At 41.1% G+C, this 19,224-nt stretch overlaps 1 protein-coding gene across 1 annotated transcript in view; it reads right to left on the bottom strand.

Moving 5' to 3' along the window:
* Nucleotides 1-279: 279 nt before the first annotated feature.
* Nucleotides 280-19,224, bottom strand: part of LOC116676533 (tetratricopeptide repeat protein 7A-like) — a gene marked incomplete at its 5' end in the record, with an annotated part of 29,568 nt that continues 10,623 nt past the window's right edge. Inside the window, 13 exon segments of the mRNA XM_032507580.1 lie at nucleotides 280-535; nucleotides 646-718; nucleotides 1,040-1,097; nucleotides 1,806-1,821; nucleotides 1,823-1,914; nucleotides 2,104-2,114; nucleotides 5,193-5,250; nucleotides 5,253-5,295; nucleotides 6,372-6,455; nucleotides 10,397-10,431; nucleotides 10,434-10,457; nucleotides 10,460-10,523; nucleotides 10,759-10,822. Of these exon segments, the coding sequence (XP_032363471.1) occupies nucleotides 371-535; nucleotides 646-718; nucleotides 1,040-1,097; nucleotides 1,806-1,821; nucleotides 1,823-1,914; nucleotides 2,104-2,114; nucleotides 5,193-5,250; nucleotides 5,253-5,295; nucleotides 6,372-6,455; nucleotides 10,397-10,431; nucleotides 10,434-10,457; nucleotides 10,460-10,523; nucleotides 10,759-10,822 (787 nt within the window).

Here is a 19,224-nt window from a genome sequence, read left to right as displayed (position 1 = left end):
TGTTAAAAGGGTAAGGGTGTATTAGGGGCATAGGTACCGCAATGCAGACCTCCACTCTGGTACGTCTAAATAAGGCGCCAAGTGTGTGTGAGTGTGTGTGTGCGTGCGTGCGTGCGTGTGTGTGTGTGTGTGTGCGCTAGGCCTCAAACACAGTCCAGTTGAGACACCCTATCCCTATGAAGAGACCAGTATTGGGACAGGGCCCTGCTGCACAGCTCACTGGAGATACTCCACACACAAACACACACACGCACACACACACACGCACACGCACAAGAACTGCAAAGTCTATTTACATCTCTCCTACCCTAATCAACTCTTCCACCAGCATGTATTGTTGCCTGTGTGAGTGGGACGGTGTAGTGGGTTTTTACTTGAAGTTGCTGGGGTGCTGGCTGAGAGCCAGGCTAAGGGTGTCCAGGGCATGACGGTGGTGTTTCTGGGCACTCAGCAGCAGAGTCAGCAGGTGGAGGGAGTGTAAGTCATCCCCACGGAGAGATAAAGCTGCCTGCAGGGGCTCAAGGGCTGCTGATACCTGCCAGACACACACCTTAGCTCAGGTACAATCTGCAATATCTTCTAATGATTCGTGTCTGGTGTTTATTAACAAAACATATGACAACCTTCCCATTTTCCCCCTTGTACCTGGCGCACAAGTGCCAGCTGCAGAGCCAGGTACATTGCAATCTGAGCATCCTGGGGGTCTAATGAATGAGCCCTGTGCAGGAGAGAAAGAAACCCATGATGGTTCACATCGTGTTAGCCTGGAGATCCACACTAGCAACTCTTTGATGCTGTTTGTAGGCTCATTGTTGCTTTTAGCTATGTCCACAACGGCAACGCTAACATGCCTATACCATACTTATTCCATGCCAACATGCCATGTTTACCACATTAGTTTAGCCATAGCAGCATAGCTAAAAACAAATTCATGTATAAGTGCTACATATGCATGTATGTTCATATGATACGGGCAAAACTACAACAACCGATAAACAGAGAAACACATGTGATGGGGAATAGTAGAAGCAGAACCTACTTGCTCAAAGCTTGTAGTGCTTTTTTGTTTAATTCATCTCGATCACCTTTCAGAGTGGCTAGAGAGAGAGAGAGAGAGAGAGAGAGAGAGACGGCACAGTTTCAGCTTTGCTGTATTTCAGCAGCAAAAGTATATGTCTTCAAATAAAATGTCCAACTGTGCCCTTAAGGTCTGGATAACTTTAGCAAAAATACTTCAGATCGCGATTATGAAACAAATAGTGGACATCATTCACCACATGGTTCACCAAGAGGTTCAATCCACAACAGGTTTTACCGGCCTCCACCTTTGCTTCTGAGTGTCATTAATCGCATACTCATGGCAGAAACGTGGAAAGTCTGTTGTGTTCAACATGTCAAAAAATGCATGATACACTGTAAATAATAGCTGTGAAATCTCCAGTTATTTCCTTTAGATTTCACAGTAACACTACTGTATATTTGTACAGTAGAATGCTGTAAAGTTACATTACAACCTTGTCGACATGACAAAATCACTGAGGATTACAGTTGAAATCACAGTAATCAAAGCATTACTGTAAAAAAAAAAAAATCACAATAAAGCCACAATAAATAGTAAAGTAACTACTGTATCTATGTTTAATTGCTTTGTATTTTACAACGAATACATGAAATACTGTAAATGGAAGTACAGTACCTTTACTGTAAAAAGATTTCACGTATCTTGCTGGCTAATGTTGCCAGTAAGTTACTGTAAATGTGATGTTAATTTGTTACAGTGTATATTTGTCCATTTGTGTCCTTACCATCAGAGGCCTGTAAAACTGCAGCAGAGTCCCAGGGACAGGTAGGCCCGAGGTAGAAATTCTTCGGCTTCTTCGCCCATGGACAACACAGTCCGCGACAGAGCCCGGCCTCCTCAAACTGGCACACACACACACACACACACACACACACACACACACACACACACACATATCATCACATCAGAGATTCTCACATCACTTAACAGTGTCTTCGGGCCAAGTGGAAACAGTCTATAGCCCTATTATCAACTCTCATCAACACACAAGAGTCCATACACACTTAGAGCTTGTTGATGACTATCTTCACACCTCTCTGCTTGGATCGATCCACGTGTGCCACAGTCCTCATGCATCAGTGAGATTTTGGAATGAAGAACTTTTATTGTTTATTCTTCAATGGCCAGGTGCAATACTGAATTATTCTGCTCATGAAACCAATGAACATAATGTAAAAAATTAGAAGTGTGAGGGTACTGTACTGTAAAGAGGACATCCTCTCTTTTGTGTGTGTGTGTGTGTGGTGTGTGTTGTGAGAGGAACAAACTTTGCAGCCCAGACGTAAATGAGGCTGAGGTGCAGCAGGGAGAGTGGAGTATTGATGGCTGAGCCCGCTGTGAGTTTAGTGTGAGGACAGTCGAGAGTAGATTCAAGGACAACGCAGAGTTTTCTGAAGGACACACACACACACAACACAACACACACACACACACACACACACACACACACACACACACACACACACACACACCAGTGTTCCCCCACATGCTGCTGCAGGCAGTGGTGTGGCTGAGCGAGGTGCACTGAGCTGAGTGAAAGTGTGTCACTCGGGTGAGGTATGGCTGGTGGCGGGCAGGCAGGCAGGTATGCGTAGAGGGGTAATTCCTTTGACGGCACGCCAGCGTAACAGCAAGCTCTAACACCTCCCCCTCTTCTTCTTCTTCTCTTCCCTTCCTCCTCCCCCTCTGCTCTCTCTCTATCTCTGCCTCTGAATCCAGGCCCTTGCGAGTTCAAAGCCTGCACAAAATAGCTAGTCATTTAAACACACGCCCCTCCACGCACATCTTAGGAGGATTACGTCTTTTTTTTTTCCCTCTCCCTTGACTGATGTAAAAGAAAACGTGTCACTGTTGTCGCGGTGCAAAAACCCTCGCGTTGCAAAGGCAGCTTTGCTTTCAGATGGCCAGTCGTGCAGTTAGCGATGCCGGATAAGTTTGGAGAGGATTTCATGTGCCCTCAGATCCTTTTTTTTATCACATGTATAGGAACTCTCTTAAAAAATTTGAAGCCATTGTCATGACATTTTGGTGGTCTGTGGGTAGTCTTCCACAAAAAATAAAGGTTCCTGGCTAAAAAGATAGTTCAGACTGTCCAGTGGAACTGATAGTGGATGATGGTGGCCCATTTATGTAATGCTCCACTGCACTATGGCCATAGCGTCCCATTGTGATTAAGGCTGTAAGCTCCTTAGTGTCCTCCGGCCTGCCATGATCTCCAGCCACCGACAGATGTGCGCTCTCATTCGCTACTGTTAACTCCTCTTTTCTAATCTCTGACCCCCTTTCTTCTTTCTCTCACTCACTCATCTCTCTCTCCCCCTCCATTCTAAATACCACTGTTGATGGGACTTTTCCCCTCCTGCCCGGATCAGGAACAGCAGGACTATCCAAGCTGGCCGGCTTCACAGTGATGCGTGTGCGCCACCTGGTCTACCACCAGTGACACCTGTGTCAATCCCGAAACATTAGCGACACAGCTCTATTATGACTCTCTACGTTAGCCTACACAGTAAATATTCGACAAAGCTACTGTGCAGAATATGACGACTTTCAACCTTTCAACTTATGATTTTATGAGTGTTCGCTGAAGCTGAGGGGGCACGTGTGACTGAAAATAAACATGCATGGATTACAAAATTGATTGTCCGCTACACTGCGCTCTGATGCAGATGTGTGATATCTCATTAGTTCCAAATGAAGAATGAATCAGACCGGACAAAGAAAAGACTTTTTTTTCCCTAAGTGTTGCAATCACCCACCTACAGCTCATAGCCTACTAATGTCATACACCTTGAAACCTACGCCTCTAATTTGCAGATAGACTTTAGACCTTGATACCTCCACAGTGGCTGAATGACATTTACAATTAAAATGGATCTGACACATATACATACATATACATCTGCAATACTGTACTTTAACTGTAATATGCAATTACTTTCCACTGCACTTTAATTGGATAGCTTCTGCCCAAACTTTATTTGTACTACCTTAAATCCATTGTTTATACTGCTCATTTTAGCCTAACTATTACATAGATCTATCTGTAAAAATTCTGTTTATAGTAATAGCCATCTGTATATATATTCATAGTGCATATTCACCTGTAAATCTTGTTCAAAATACTTGTTGTCTATATATCATATTTATAGGACAAATCTATCTGTAAAATTCGGTTTATAATAGTATCATTTCTATATTTATTCAGTACATATCCATGTCCTGCACTTATGGAACTATTGTATATCCTGCACTTACTGCTATTGCACTTCTGGTTAGACCTAAACTGCATTTCGTTGCCTTGTACCTGTACATGTGTAATGACAATAAAGTTGAATCTAATCTAATCTAATCTAATCTAAACATCCATCAATCTGGATTCAAGAGGTGAACCAAACCACAGACCAACGGACAGACGACACTGCCCTCATTAGAGCCCTAGAGCTGCTAGCATGGCTAAAAAAGAGCAAATATTAGATAAATAATTAAAAAGAAATGACATGTCACTCATCATCTCATGACCCTAGGTCTGTAACCACTGCTTTACGGGGTTAATGCACATGACTTGTGAGCAGTTTAAGCAAATATTGTTTCATTTGAAGGATTACAGAGGGATGAAGAGGTGAAAGTGTCATTTCAATTTTAACATTAACAAGTCAGAAATGTTTTTTGTACTGCAGCCAAAATATTGTCCGTGTAATCTTTGGATCGTCACATGAACCCTCGAAATGATATAGAGACCTCTTAATGGGGATGTAAACATCTGCTGCTCTGGATCGACTATAATCTCAAAATAGAGGAGTTAGCAGAGAGTCAAAAGCCACCACGTGGCTGAATCGACAAGGAAAACAGCTCCACCTACAGAAACTTATCCATAAAAAAATTCAAAGAATTCACTGCAACAAGATCTCTGGGAAATGACGAGGAAAAAGCATCACAGCACACGAGCAATAAAAGCATAAAAAAATATCCATAGCTAATCATTCTACTCTAATGTCTGTATTTCTTCAGGCTCACAGACTGACTTCATGTGTATGTTGTATTTGAGTCAGGTGTGTGGTAATGTGTATTACGTTGTATACAAGTGCATGTGAATTTTGTGTGTATTCACCCAGTGAGTTGACCAATGCAGATTTTAGCAGCCAAAAGGGGCAATGAAGGGTCCTCTGTTTCATCCTGGCACACTCTTTAAATACAGACACAGCACCAACGCCCTGGAAGGAACACACACACACACACACACACACACACAGACACAGATACAAATGTCACTGACAAATTGTGATCATGTGCACGCAGCCGCCACAGATGACATGGATCGCTTCAAGCGAGTGTGAATCAAACACGCATCAACTTTCCTTACACAGCCTTAATAGACTAATTTAGGCACACAGTCACTTTATACATGTAGGTCAATCATTATTGGACCACGTGCACATGCGCTCACACACACACCACACACACACACACACACACACACACACACACACAACACACACACACACACCACACACACACACACACGGCTGGCCCTAAATAGAAGCGGATCTGACGACACCGAGGCGGCCCCTTCTCCTTCTAGGGAACTGCCTATTTCTAGAGCTCTCCATTGATCTGCAGTGTCACTTTATCCTGCAAGCCAGATCAATTTTTTGTTTGTGTCACACATACACGCACGCACACACACACACACACAGCCACAGAGAAAGAGAGACTAAGGGAGTAGGAGGGAGGGAGAGAGAGAGAGAGAGGAAGAGAGAGAGAGTGGTGGTGGGTGGTGGGTGGGTGGGTAGGTGGGTGGGGGGCGGGGGTGTAAGCTATTCCAGCTCCTTTTGAGGACTCCCATTTGAAGAATGTGCTTTTTTTTTTAACATGACACCAATATGAATTAATTTTTATTTAGCGGCAAATGAATTCCTGAGGATTTCCCAATCTTTATTTTTGTCATTTTGACATTTTGTACTATGTGGTTTGGACTACTACTGTAGTTGCATGGCCTTTATTGTACCTTTGTTGCAATTACTTCACTTAAATATTATAGTATCAAAATCTATATTCAATATTTGAATTGTCCACATTAAATACAACTCAACCCCTCTGCTCTTCCAAGCAGACTGCACACCTACAGTATGTGTGAATACTATTTGTAGCATGTCTGGATGTGAGGGAGAGGAAGGAGCGCAGCAGTGTACAGAGGATAGAGGTATGGCAGGAGATGGATGTCGCCTTTGGGTGGGGCACGTTGCGTACGGGGGGGCCGTTGCTGGTATAAAAGCAGAAACGAGCTCACCTTCCCAGCCGCCATGAGTGACAGGCCCAGCTGGTGCCAGAGGTGGAACTCGTTGAAAGAAAACTTCATGGCTCGCTCCAGACACTGCGAGGAGAAATGCAGACACACAAATATGTTCAAGTGGTATAATTGATACAAGTGGGATGCGTTCAGGCAGAGTCTGGCCAGTTTGACCCAGACTGTGCCAAAAAAAAAGATGAAATGGATGAAAAAATTTGCTAAATGCTTCACAGCCATTACAGGAAACAATTCAAAATGACAGAGTTGGAACAATAAATGTATTCCCTTATTTCCTTTTGTAATGATGTCCCTTAACTGAATGGCCGCTCTCCTTGACTTCATTTTTCTAGCTTGAAATGACTGTCAGTCACCTCTCACCACCCACTCAGCGCCACTCAGTCCATAATGATGTGATTGATGTGTGTGTGGATGAGCAGAGGATGGCGTCAGTCGTGCACTTGTGAGCTAACCGGGAAAAAGGTCTGCCCAATGGTCTGATTCAACAATGTGCACTTATAAGAAAAAGGCTGCATTTACTGCTGTCCTGCTCATCATAGCTAATTGTATTTCAAAGGAGGACATGGTTTGCAGATATGTAAATAAGATTATTGTACAGCTCAGATAAAATGTACAAAGTCTTTGGCAATTAGACTCCATCGCTATATGAATACCTTCTATATCTATATAGGGGTAGAGAACCATCATAACCCTGATGGAATCTAGACACTGGTGGACTGGAGGTGCAAGGGGGGGTGGAGGGTTGCACTCTTTGCCTGCAATGACAGCCGAATAGCAAAGAGAGAAACGAATATTTAAAGCGGGGTTGTGACTCTGTGATTGGCCCTTGCCATTGTGTAACAATGCTGATTGGTTAATCTCAGACACTTGAACACTTGAGACACCTGAAAAAACATGCTTTTCTTGCCTAAAAAAAAAAATATGAGACAGTTCCCATATACTTTGGCCCTCTGGGATGTGCCTGAGGTCATTGGGAAGTTCACACTCATTTTTTTGTTCCAAGTGTCAGTGTAATTCTAGGCCTTAATCAAATCACGAGACGTTAAGCTTTCAAATGGTGTGCTGCATGAGCGTGTTCATGAAGATTTAATGCTTTGCAATTTATGAAAACTTATGAGTGGAGAAAATAGCTTCGCTGCAGTGGAGAAAAACGTCCCGTCACGGGATGGTGTCTCTAAAGAGCAGGAAGGTGAACGCCTCCAACAGCTGATTGGAGTCAGGTAGAGCATTGATTAAGAGTGCTACTTTTCAATCAGGAGAGACTACTTGCAGATATGCGACAGTTATATACACAGCATGATAAATATACATTTATTAGGATAACGGTTGAATTGATTTAGGAGAGCATTGATACAATCACACAATACATACATACATACATCATACATACATACATACACACATACATACCATACATACATACATACACACATACATACATACCACAAATACACACATACATACAGACATACAACAGACATACAGACATACATACAGACATACATACAGACATACAGACATACATACAGACATACATACAGACATACAGACATACATACATACATACATACATACACACATACATACATACATACATACACACATACATACATACAGACATACAGACATACATACAGACAGACAGACATACATACAGACAGACATACATACATACATACAGACATACATACATACATACAGACATACATACAGACATACATACAGTACACATACATACATACATACATACATACATACAGTACACATACATACATACATACATACATACATACATACAGTACACATACATACATACATACATACATACATACATACATGCACACCTGGACGTAAATTCACACCTGGTCACTTTATCACTTTAACACTGGACTCAACACTGTCACTTTAATAATAATGTATGGTCTTTTCTTTGTTTATTTGACTAATGTTCTTATTGTTGTTATTATTATTATTGTTATTTTGTTGTCTTTATACTGTCTTTTTTATCTATTTTTTATTTCTTTTTCTTGCTAAAACCGCTGCTGGAACTTTCAATTTCCTCGCGGGAGTCATCCCAAAAGGATCAATAAAGAGAAGTCTAAGTCTAAGGTATAAATAGTTAGGTCTTCCTGAAGGAATTTACGCTGAGCTACTGTACATTAACAACGCCATGAATGAACTAGGATGAGCATCAAATACGGGAACACTTGTAAAGTCGCTATTTTAAAACTGCAACTGTCACTGCTGCTGCTGCATATGTATAGTGCTGACCCTTGTTAACCCTACTAAATTAGGCCGCCACACAAACAATCCCAATTTAACCCCTGGTTATGGAGTTAATAAACATGCAGAGCTGGCGTTTAGACAATTGGCATGTAAGAAACTGCTAAGCCACTGACTCGACTACCGTGCTTGGTGTAAGTATAATATATATGCTTCTGCCCACTGATTTCAGAGGGAAACATTTCACTCCATATTTTACTACCATTATACTTCACTTTTCCTGATTCAAATTTGAAAATATAATGCATTTCCATGGTTTGACAACCCACAACTACACAGTTTACCATGTTAGCATATGCATTTATATGTTAGCTAATTAGGTTTTAGAAGAAATTACAGCTTAAGCTGATGGAATGTCATTTGTTCTGCAGGTATGTAATAAAATAATAATAATAATGTATCCTTTATTAGTCCCACAAGGGAAATTTCAATTACACACTGTTGTTATTACACACACACAGCTCAGTACGATACATGCACGAATGGGAGAGATATCAGAGGGGGGGGGGCTGCCCACGGAAAGGCGCCCCCAGCAGTTGGGGGTTCGGCGCCTTGCTCATGAGCACCTTGGCAGTGCCCAGTTGTCATAATTTATGTGTCATAACCTACATATTGAACAAATAGAAATGTTGCCCTGAAGATGTCGCTAGATTTAGAGAACATTTATGGGATCTCTAAAGTTATTACATTTGAATTTGTAGGAAACATTAATATGTGTACCAATTGCATGGGAACCTGTCAAGTTAACTGTAAACACTATTGAAATCAACGGTGAAAATCCAACCTCAGGGTGGCGCTGGATAAAAAGTAAAAAGCATCACCCAAGTCATTAGTGTCATTTACTGGACAGGTTGAATCTTTTAAAATGTCATGACACATCCATCAATAGACCAAGAATAGTAATATAATCCAATCCAAAAATGTCAAATCATTGAATTTTTTTCCACACAAGCCACTTTTCCGGGATTATATTCTACAAAATGTAAACTGCAACCTGTGTATCCTCCAACTGGAATTTGATATAGGATTGATTATGATTCAGTAGTAAGGCTGTAATCAATCAATGGGATCTTATTCATCCCATCAGAGATGGATGGCGCTGACCGTCTGAGTCTAATTCCTAATAAATGGCCCATACTGGCCTCATATATCACCAAACTGATCCACTGGTCTGAGTGGAAATACCTCAGTTTGTATGTGTGTGGGTGTGTGTGTGTGTGGGTGTGTGTGTGGTCCTCCTTATAAGATGACTGATGCTATCTATGAATCAGTCAGACAGGTAGACAAACCTAATTTTAGACAACCCTCTAACCTCCGCCTCCCCCAAATTCCTCACCTGAGGTCACATTTGGAGGAGTAACAGAGTTTGCAGGACAAAAAAGAGAAATTAGAGCAGGCATTTGAAATGTGAGATTTGAGAGAAAGATGTAGGAGGAAGAAGAAAAAGACAACAAACCCTTTGCCCAAAGTGATAAAGACATTAATTAAAAAGTTTTGCAAAGGCAAAGCTCTCACTAACACATCTCATCTCTCACACTATTGTTCTCCTCCCCTCAGACCTCCATGGACTGTGTCTCTGTTTGTATGTGTGTGTTGTGTGTGTGTGTGGGTGTGTCGTGTGTGTGTGTGTGTGGTGTGTGTGCTGTGTGTGGTGTGTGTGTGTTGTGTGTGTGCGCGTGTGCGTCTGGTGGGTGTGTGTGTGTGTGTGTGTGTGTTCACCACACCTCAGATAGCATGCCGTACTGCCCTCTCCTGCCATGCCAATGGTGAGCAGGTCATAAACAGGGTGGCATCCTGCGCTGGCCTGACGAGCTTCCGCTGGTCTGGCAGACGGCTGATCACCGCCTCGCCCTGGCCTGGAGGGACAGAGACGTGAGTGAGGAAGAGGAGGAGGAGGAGGGAAGGAGGAAAGCGGGAAAGAGGAAAGAGGAGAAAAACTAAGGGAGGGAAAGGTGGTGATTACTGATACCGTCAACAGCAGAAAGGACCTCTGTTTAAGGGAGTATACAAGAGAACGCAAGAATGTGTGTGTGGGTGTGTGTGTGTGTGTGTGGTGTGTGTGTGTGTGTGTGTGTGTGTGTCTCACCATGGACTCTGTGATGAGCAGCAGCAGCACAGCTTCCTCCACCACGTCCTGAGGACAGAAGCAACTGCCAGGACACAGGAAACAGGAAATAGCACCGGGAATAATACCAGGAAGTCTACCCTTCCTCTCACACACACACACACACACACACACACACACCACCACACACACGCACGCACGCAAAACACACACACGGCTTGTCTGAGGTTGATTGCTGATTGCTGGGAGTGTCAGTTTCTGTCTCATTGTGGTGCTGTAACACAACACGGACCACCCCGAGTGTATCACTACACAGCACCATCTCAGATGTCTCTCACACAAACAACACACCACACCCACCACACCACCCACACACACACACAACACACCACACACACACACACGTTCATTTCTTCCATCTCTACCTGTTCCATCCCTCTCATTCATCACTTTCTTTGCTTCTCCTCCCTCTCGACACATTTACCACACACTGTCGTGACTTTTCAAAAGTGTTAACTGATGACAAAAGCCATGAACAATACTAAGCGATTCCTCAGGGTGAAGTCTCCTGTTCCCTTTCCTTCTAATCTCAGACACAGTACAGTAGTAGATCTTCACTTATGATAGTGTGGGCAGAATTAGTCATGTGGCGGTGACTAAGTATGCTTCGCAAGGCCTGAGCAACGAGCGCAGGATCCCTGGGCACAGGGAAACGCAGAATATGTTGAAGTTTGCTGATGCAGATAACCACATTGTCATGTCAACGTCAACCTTTTCTGCCTTTCTGTATGTTACAGTGTCTTACTTGACATGATAATGATTGTTTGTAGGACCATAATTGAAAAATCATTGCCCCATGCACATTCACAGGTGTATTACAGTAGGCGGGCTGTTTAGTAGGTTTGTTTTCTGCTTCTTCAGATGAGTTCGATTCTAGACTACACTCATAAGAGGAGGAGAGGTGTGTGAGATCATTTGGGTACGCTGGGATTCCTCACATTAAAAGACCCGGTGTAGCCTACGAGCACCCTCAGGGAAAGTCTGTTACCTGACTTTCCGTGTGAAAATGTGTCCTTTCACTTTGTAGAGACGTGACTCAGATTCCCGCCTCCCTGATGATGAGTCAGTCTCTAGTGCAAAAAAAAAACTTGGACACTTGGCCCCCGACTGCCAAATGCTACAGTTGTTGGAGGATAGTATCTTGGACAAAACTGATACCACATTGGCTGAAAGTGCAACTGTGACAATGGGAATAGACTCCTAGAGATAACTGGTGTGGGCACAATGACACAAATAAGTAGAAACACATCCCAGGAGGCACAACACTTCTTGAACTTGAGTGTAAATGCCCTTACTACGGACATTTGGATCTAGAGTGACTAGATAAGAATGGGTGAAATTAAGTATAGGGGGAGTTGGGGATGGCCGTGGCCTCCATACGTTACTTAAAAGTCACACAAATTACAAAGTCAACACTAAATGGGAGCATGAAGTGTCTGTCAAAAGACAAAAATACATTGACTGTTTTGAATGTAAGAGTGATGGCTCCCCACCATGCAAAAATGCCAAATTCTTTCCTGCAGACTTTGCAAAACGCTTTGTTTGGATCTTGTAAGGCATCTTACATCTAAGGGTATTTCCTTCTCCACTCCTCCCAGTACCTGCAGTAACATTTTGGCTTTTTGGCTTCCCTCTGTACATGTTGTAATTCATCCGTCATAGCTATGTATCAATTCGTGGCACTTCTCTACACGGGCTACCGAAAAAGAAAAAAACTACAACATTCATGTAGGCAATGGATATAATCTATGAGGGGCCGTTAGGGACTTTATTCAGAATTACCTCTCACAAACACATGTGAAATGCTCTTACATACACTACTGAAACACTCTCACATAAACAAGTAGAGGATAATTCACTCACACACACTACTGAAACGCTCTCACACACACTACTGAAACGCTCTCACATACACTACTGAAACGCTCTCACACACACTACTGAAACACTCTCACATACACTACTGAAACGCTCTCACACACACTACTGAAACGCTCTCATATACCACTACTGAAACGCTCTCATATACACTACTGAAACGCTCTCATATACACTACTGAAACGCTCTCATATACACTACTGAAACGCTCTCACACACACTACTGAAACGCTCTCACATACACTACTGAAACGCTCTCACACACACTACTGAAACGCTCTCACATACACTACTGAAACGCTCTCATATACACTACTGAAACGCTCTCATATACACTACTGAAACGCTCTCACACACACTACTGAAACGCTCTCATATACACTACTGAAACGCTCTCACACACACTACTGAAACGCTCTCACATACACTACTGAAACGCTCTCATATACACTACTGAAACGCTCTCACACACACTACTGAAACGCTCTCACACACACTACTGAAACGCTCTCATATACACTACTGAAACGCTCTCACACACACTACTGAAACGCTCTCACACATACAAGTGAAACGCTTTTCTATATACATTAAGATGATCAGTACGCGTGCGCGAAAGCTTCATCCTGCCTGTTATGTTACTCCAGCATTTAAGTTTGCTTCTTTTTTTAAACTTTTATTCTCTTTTTGTTCGTTCTTACTTTTTCACTGTAACTCTCTAAGGTCCTGCCCTTTCTAACGATGTTGTTTGAGAAATCTTTTGTGTTGTACTTCATGTTTTATGCTGCTTCCACCGGGACACTAGGGTGGCCATTATAAAAAGGAGGACACTGCATACACAGGGACACGCAAACAGATATTTGCTTGGCATTACATTTTAATATGTTAAAATTCTGGGCATCGATATAATAATGTATATATATATATATATATATATATATATATATATATATATATATATATATATATATATATCAATGTGCAATAATTATTGTGCAATACCATTCCATATTTACTATGTAATTTTTTGCCCATGTGCAACACTGCTGCTGCTGCTACAATTTGTGTTATCTGTTGTTTGTGGATTGGCACTGTTTTTCCCATGCACATAGTGTTTTATTATTTTTTATTATTTTCATACTTACTGTTTTTATATTGTTTTTTATCTATCCAATTTGCTGCTGTAACATTGGAATTTTTCCCATTGTGGGACAAATAAAGGAATATCACATAGCTAATAATAAATGTAAAAGACATGGCTCATGACAACGTGCCCTTCCAATTAGATTACATAGGTCTATAAACATCATAGAAAAACTGTTCTTAATGTTTGTATCTGGATAGATAAAGGGTAAAAATACAGCAACTTCCGTTTCTGATGTATATGCTTTGCCTGTACATATAATTATGAGCATTTTCTGAATTTCAGTCCAACAACTGATATTAATGTTATGTTCTCTGTCACTAAGATTTTGATTGCCAACCTGGTGGTGCAACTGGTGAGCATGTGTCGTGGCAAATCAATTAAAATTAGCCATGTGTTGATAGGTCACGATGGAAATGTAACCAATGAAATTACTTATTTTGACCCTAGTTTTTTGACACACATTTTTAGCCAATAAGTAGCTACTAAACTAACAATGTAATATTTCAAAAGGCGGACATTTGTGTTATTTATTTATTTATTTATTTTTTACCTTTATTTAACCAGGAAAGTCCCGTTGAGGTTAAAAACCTCTTTTTCAAGGGAGTCCTGACAAGAGGCAAACCACAATCAATTACATTTATAAAAGTTATGCAACACAGATAATTAAAAACATTTACAATGTAAACAGGTCATTTCAGGTTCTCTCAATCATCTGATCTTAAAGAATGGGAACCAACACCTCGCCATGTGATCAAACTACTGATGTAGGATGGCAACAGACCTAGCATGGGCTTATAGATAAAAATATGCCAATGCCCTGATCTCCTGTTTGACAGCAATGGCCGTCCCACTCTGGAATACAATACACAACGATGGGTTAGATTTTTACAATTTGTTATAAATCTCAGAGACACATGGTACACAGTGTCAATCTTATGTAGACGTGCTGACTTTTCTACTTTTTTTCATATATATGTAGGCTATATATATAATATTTCACTATAACGTGTGAAAGGTGTTTCACTATAGTGTGTGAGAGGTGTTTCACTTGGTTATATGAGAGCTTTTCACTATAATGTGTGAAAGGATTTCACTATAGTGTGTGAGAGGTGTTTCAGTAAAACCGGAAGGCATTTCAGTGAAAACGGAAGGTGTTTCAGTGAAAACGGAAGGGCTTCCGTTCGACAAAAATGCGCAATTCACAGCGCACTTCACTTGTTGATCGTCAGCCACGTTGTTCGCAATATTAATGTCTACCCAACAGCCTGCAAGCAGCCTAACCGAGGCCGCAGCGTTACTTCACACTGTACTGGCGTCAGCGGAGACCATTAGAACCTTGTCAAATGCAACAACAGTCGGGCAGCAACCGACCGTGGCAACTTCAAGCCGCGACACACTGGACAGTCACTTAGCGTCGCTTTTCCCCTCCGGACAGCACAGCAGCAGTACACTGCCAGCTGCAGGTCCAGTCCGCAGAGAGTGCGCGCCGCGTTATCAAGCGCAACGCTTCAGCTCTTGGACATCGAACACGAGGAGGAAAAGGTAATTATAAATATCTCCTAAAGTATTGTTTAATCCAAAATAACGCAACAAGGCATGGTTGTGAGCTAAACAGTTAGCTGTGCACAGGGTTCAAGGGCCATTTCAAAGGTATTCAGTGTTGTTATACAGTCAGATCAATATCAAAAGGAGTAATAATTTTAACCATTGACCAACAAAGTGTAAGACTAGCTTCACAAAATCTTTTACATTTGTATAAAACCAAGGGACAATATGTGTAAAATTGAATTATGGATTGTACAATTATTCCATGTTGTTTGTACAGATTCTGTGAAGGACTGAAAACTCTTGGGGTTCTGGACCAAATACGACGACATCCAGACAGCTTCCGACCCCTGTTCTGCTATGAGCCAAACACACTGACTGCTGACCAGGTGGAGGATCTTTTCAGCATTCATCTCTCTCCAGAAGGAGCAACAAGAGAGCTGCTGAGGAGATGGTCATCACTTTCTGGAGGGACTATCTCCAAGATGCAGAAGGTAATTAATAGTTTAATGGCCAAATAAACTGATGCATCTGTTTTTTTAGTATCATTCTTTTATTTTATTCTCTTGGTATTTGTAACCTTTATCACAAAGCAACCTGCGAATGTTGAAAGATAAAGACCGCTTATATAACCATTACTATAAAACTAAAAACTAAACATCTAAATTCTGAATGCAGAAGCATTCAGAATTTAGATTAGAATTTAGTTTTGAGAAGTGAAATACTCTTACTGGACAATTTCTTCAGTATCAGCTGATCTTAATTGTTTTAGAGATGATTCTCATACACATTAATTGGACCAACTACCACTGATATTTTTGTTTTACAGAAGAAGGGCCATCCAAACTAGAGAAGATATTGGCCTTCACAACTGGAGCATCTGTGGTACCACCTATCGGCTTTTCCCCAACTCCTTCTGTCCAGTTCATACACAAAGGAGATGATGGCTTCTCTACATCAATGTTCCCCCTTGCCAACACATGTGTTAAACATGTCATGCTCTGAAAACCTTTTGTCTGTTTCTCACGTTCTCTGTTTGTCTCTACCTTTTTGCTGGTCTCAGTCGGTTTTATAAAAACAATTTAAAATAAGACAGATTAGTTATTTTCATTTTTGAAGGCCCTATGCAATATTCCTTATGTATTTCATATTGTTTCACCACAATTCAGTTGACTGAGTCACCCTGTTTTAAAATGTTTAAATTTATTTTTAACGGCATGTTTCATATTCTTAACAAAGTTAACATTTTTTAACTTGTTTTGACAGTTGAAATTTAAACAATAAAGCTGAACATATGCTCTGTATCCCTTTGTCTTATTCTGTCTGTTTCTCCCTCTGCCTGTTTAAGTCTGTTTGATATTTGTTTCTTTTAACAAATGTTTATCATGTTCATTTATTTTCATAAAATGTTTTGAAATGTTTAAAAAAAACTTTAATTCACAGAATACAATGCACATGTGAAGAAAATAAACATTAAAGGAGAATTCCGGTTTATTCCAACACGTAGCTCTGTTTGTAAATGTGGAGGTCTGTCAGTAGAGAGAAAAACTAACCAATTGTTGTTGCCTAGACTGTTTTATCCTCCTGTTAGAGTTAGCTCCCAACTGACTTAAAAAGGGCAAGTTATAAACGTGTTTTTATTAACGTGAAATAAATGCTTGAAAGTTGTTAATTCAGCTGTGTTTGGTTCCTGTGTTGAGAGGCAGTTAGAGTGCTTAGGGACCGTCTTCAAACTACAACACAGAAAAGAGATACAAACATATTTTAAAAATAAGCATATGATTATTTTTCTAAAAGTAAGTGCTGTATTACAACTAGCAGGAGACAAGTTATAATTGAGGTATGTTTGGAGACACTATCTTATTTAATCATTAAATTGATAGCCTACATATTTTTATTTTATCTCTTTTCTGTGTTGTAGTTTGTAGACATTCCCTAAGCTCTTAACACTGGAACTAAACACAGCTGAATAAACACAACTTTCATGTATTTCTCTAGAGCAGTCAGATGCTAAAAACAGGTTTATAACTTGCCCTGTTGAAGCCTGTTGGTGCTACTCTAAAGGAGAATAACTTGGTGTAGGCAGCACCGATTGGTTAGTTTCTCTCTACTGACAGCACTACACATTTACAAACAACAGAGCTACGTGTTGGATTAATTAGAATTCTTGTTTAACAGGACTCCCATGTTATTCACTGAAGAAAGTGCAGAAGTGAAGAAAAAACATCAATTCCATGGTTCCCATCATTTACAATTGGGTTCACTTGTTGAATAATGTTCATTGTAGTCTCATTAATAGTTACATCTATGTCTGGAATTACAACATTATTATTGGTTTGAAGTTCAGGTAATGGCCCTTCTTCATCAATGCCATAGTAGTTATCGGCATCAAAAATGCTGTTTATAGCTGGATGAATTCCTGCATTATTAATAACACCTGAGTGCCACAGCTGGAGAGGTGTTTGCCCCCCTTGTGTGGAGAGGCCATGGTTGTTCCATTGATTAATGAATTCTGTTACTGCTCTTTCAATCCTTGGTAAATAAACAAAATGCAGACAAAATAAATGTAGTTCATTCAATGAATCCAGTACACCATGTTCCTCCATGAAGTTAAAGATGTTTATAAAGTGTCTAGATACAACTCTATTGAGTTCTGCCCATAGTCTCTCAATCCTTTGGTTTGGGACCGATACACCTGTAATAACACTGTTCAAGCCTCTCTTTCCAACATAAAACGGGCAACATTTACATTTCCATACCATGATCACATCTGACCCTTAAGGGCAAGCCAAAGTTCTGTACTCCTCCTATAAATAATGACAGAACAGTTGAGGCTCTGTTGTTGGTCAAGCACCGTAAGTATATAATAGTCCGGCTGAAGCCATCCACACAGCCATGAAAGACCATCCGCCACCTGACCAGCTTGTGGTTGCCGTCAAAATGCCTATTGGGAAGTAAATATATACTTAAACTATTTGTGTATACAGTATATGTGTGATGCACGCCACACACACATATGTACTTGTTTTCCTTATACATAACATTTACCTACCATAATTGGTTAGGGGCCTGAACACTGTAGACTCTTCGATGTATAGCAAACGACGTCTAAAAGATCGCCCAATAGGATCCACATGATGCAGGCTCTGTCTGACCCGCCAGCGCTGAATCCTTAAGCCACGTGATCTCAGGCTTCCAAGTATGTATGTTTCACCTGCATTTGGAGTGTTCTGTAGTATATTAGTTACAACTCTGTCCAAGTCTTGATTTGACAATATAGAATACCTTAACGGCTCAACTCCCAGTCTTGTCTGTGTCTGTATAGTGTTCTTCGACTAATTCCAAAGCATGATGCAATTCTCTGCCATGACATACCGATGGACACACAGTGAGAAATCTGTTCAGTGGCTATGCTGTATCTGGGCCGTCCTGGATGGCCAGTCAAGGTTGTTGGAGGTGGCAAATTTGTGGTCACTTCTGTGGATCTCTGTCTAGCCTCATGTTCATGCAGCAAGTTGTGAAAGCATCTATACAATGATCCTAGAAGGTTACTGACATCCCTATCATCACACACAGCAAGAAATGCAGATAGAGTTAGAGTATACTCATTAAGATCTCTGTAAAGCCTCTCCTGATGAAAATTGTTAGACTCCTCTCTTTGCAGCCTCTCAATGCATTGTAGAGCACTAGTAAAAAAACCGACAACATCCTCTTCATTGCCTCTCCCTTCAAAAATAAAGCTTGGACTTGAAAATGAAGAATATCAGATGAACATGCATTGTGATGAAGCAAGGGTCGAAGTACTTCAAACTCAGCAAAAGCACATGCACTTCCCTGTGTGGAGTCTTCCTGTTTC

The sequence above is a fragment of the Etheostoma spectabile genome, unplaced genomic scaffold (assembly GCF_008692095.1).
Source record: "Etheostoma spectabile isolate EspeVRDwgs_2016 unplaced genomic scaffold, UIUC_Espe_1.0 scaffold00003411, whole genome shotgun sequence".
NCBI lineage: Eukaryota > Metazoa > Chordata > Actinopteri > Perciformes > Percidae > Etheostoma > Etheostoma spectabile.
This window is presented reverse-complemented; position numbering and strand designations above follow the sequence as displayed.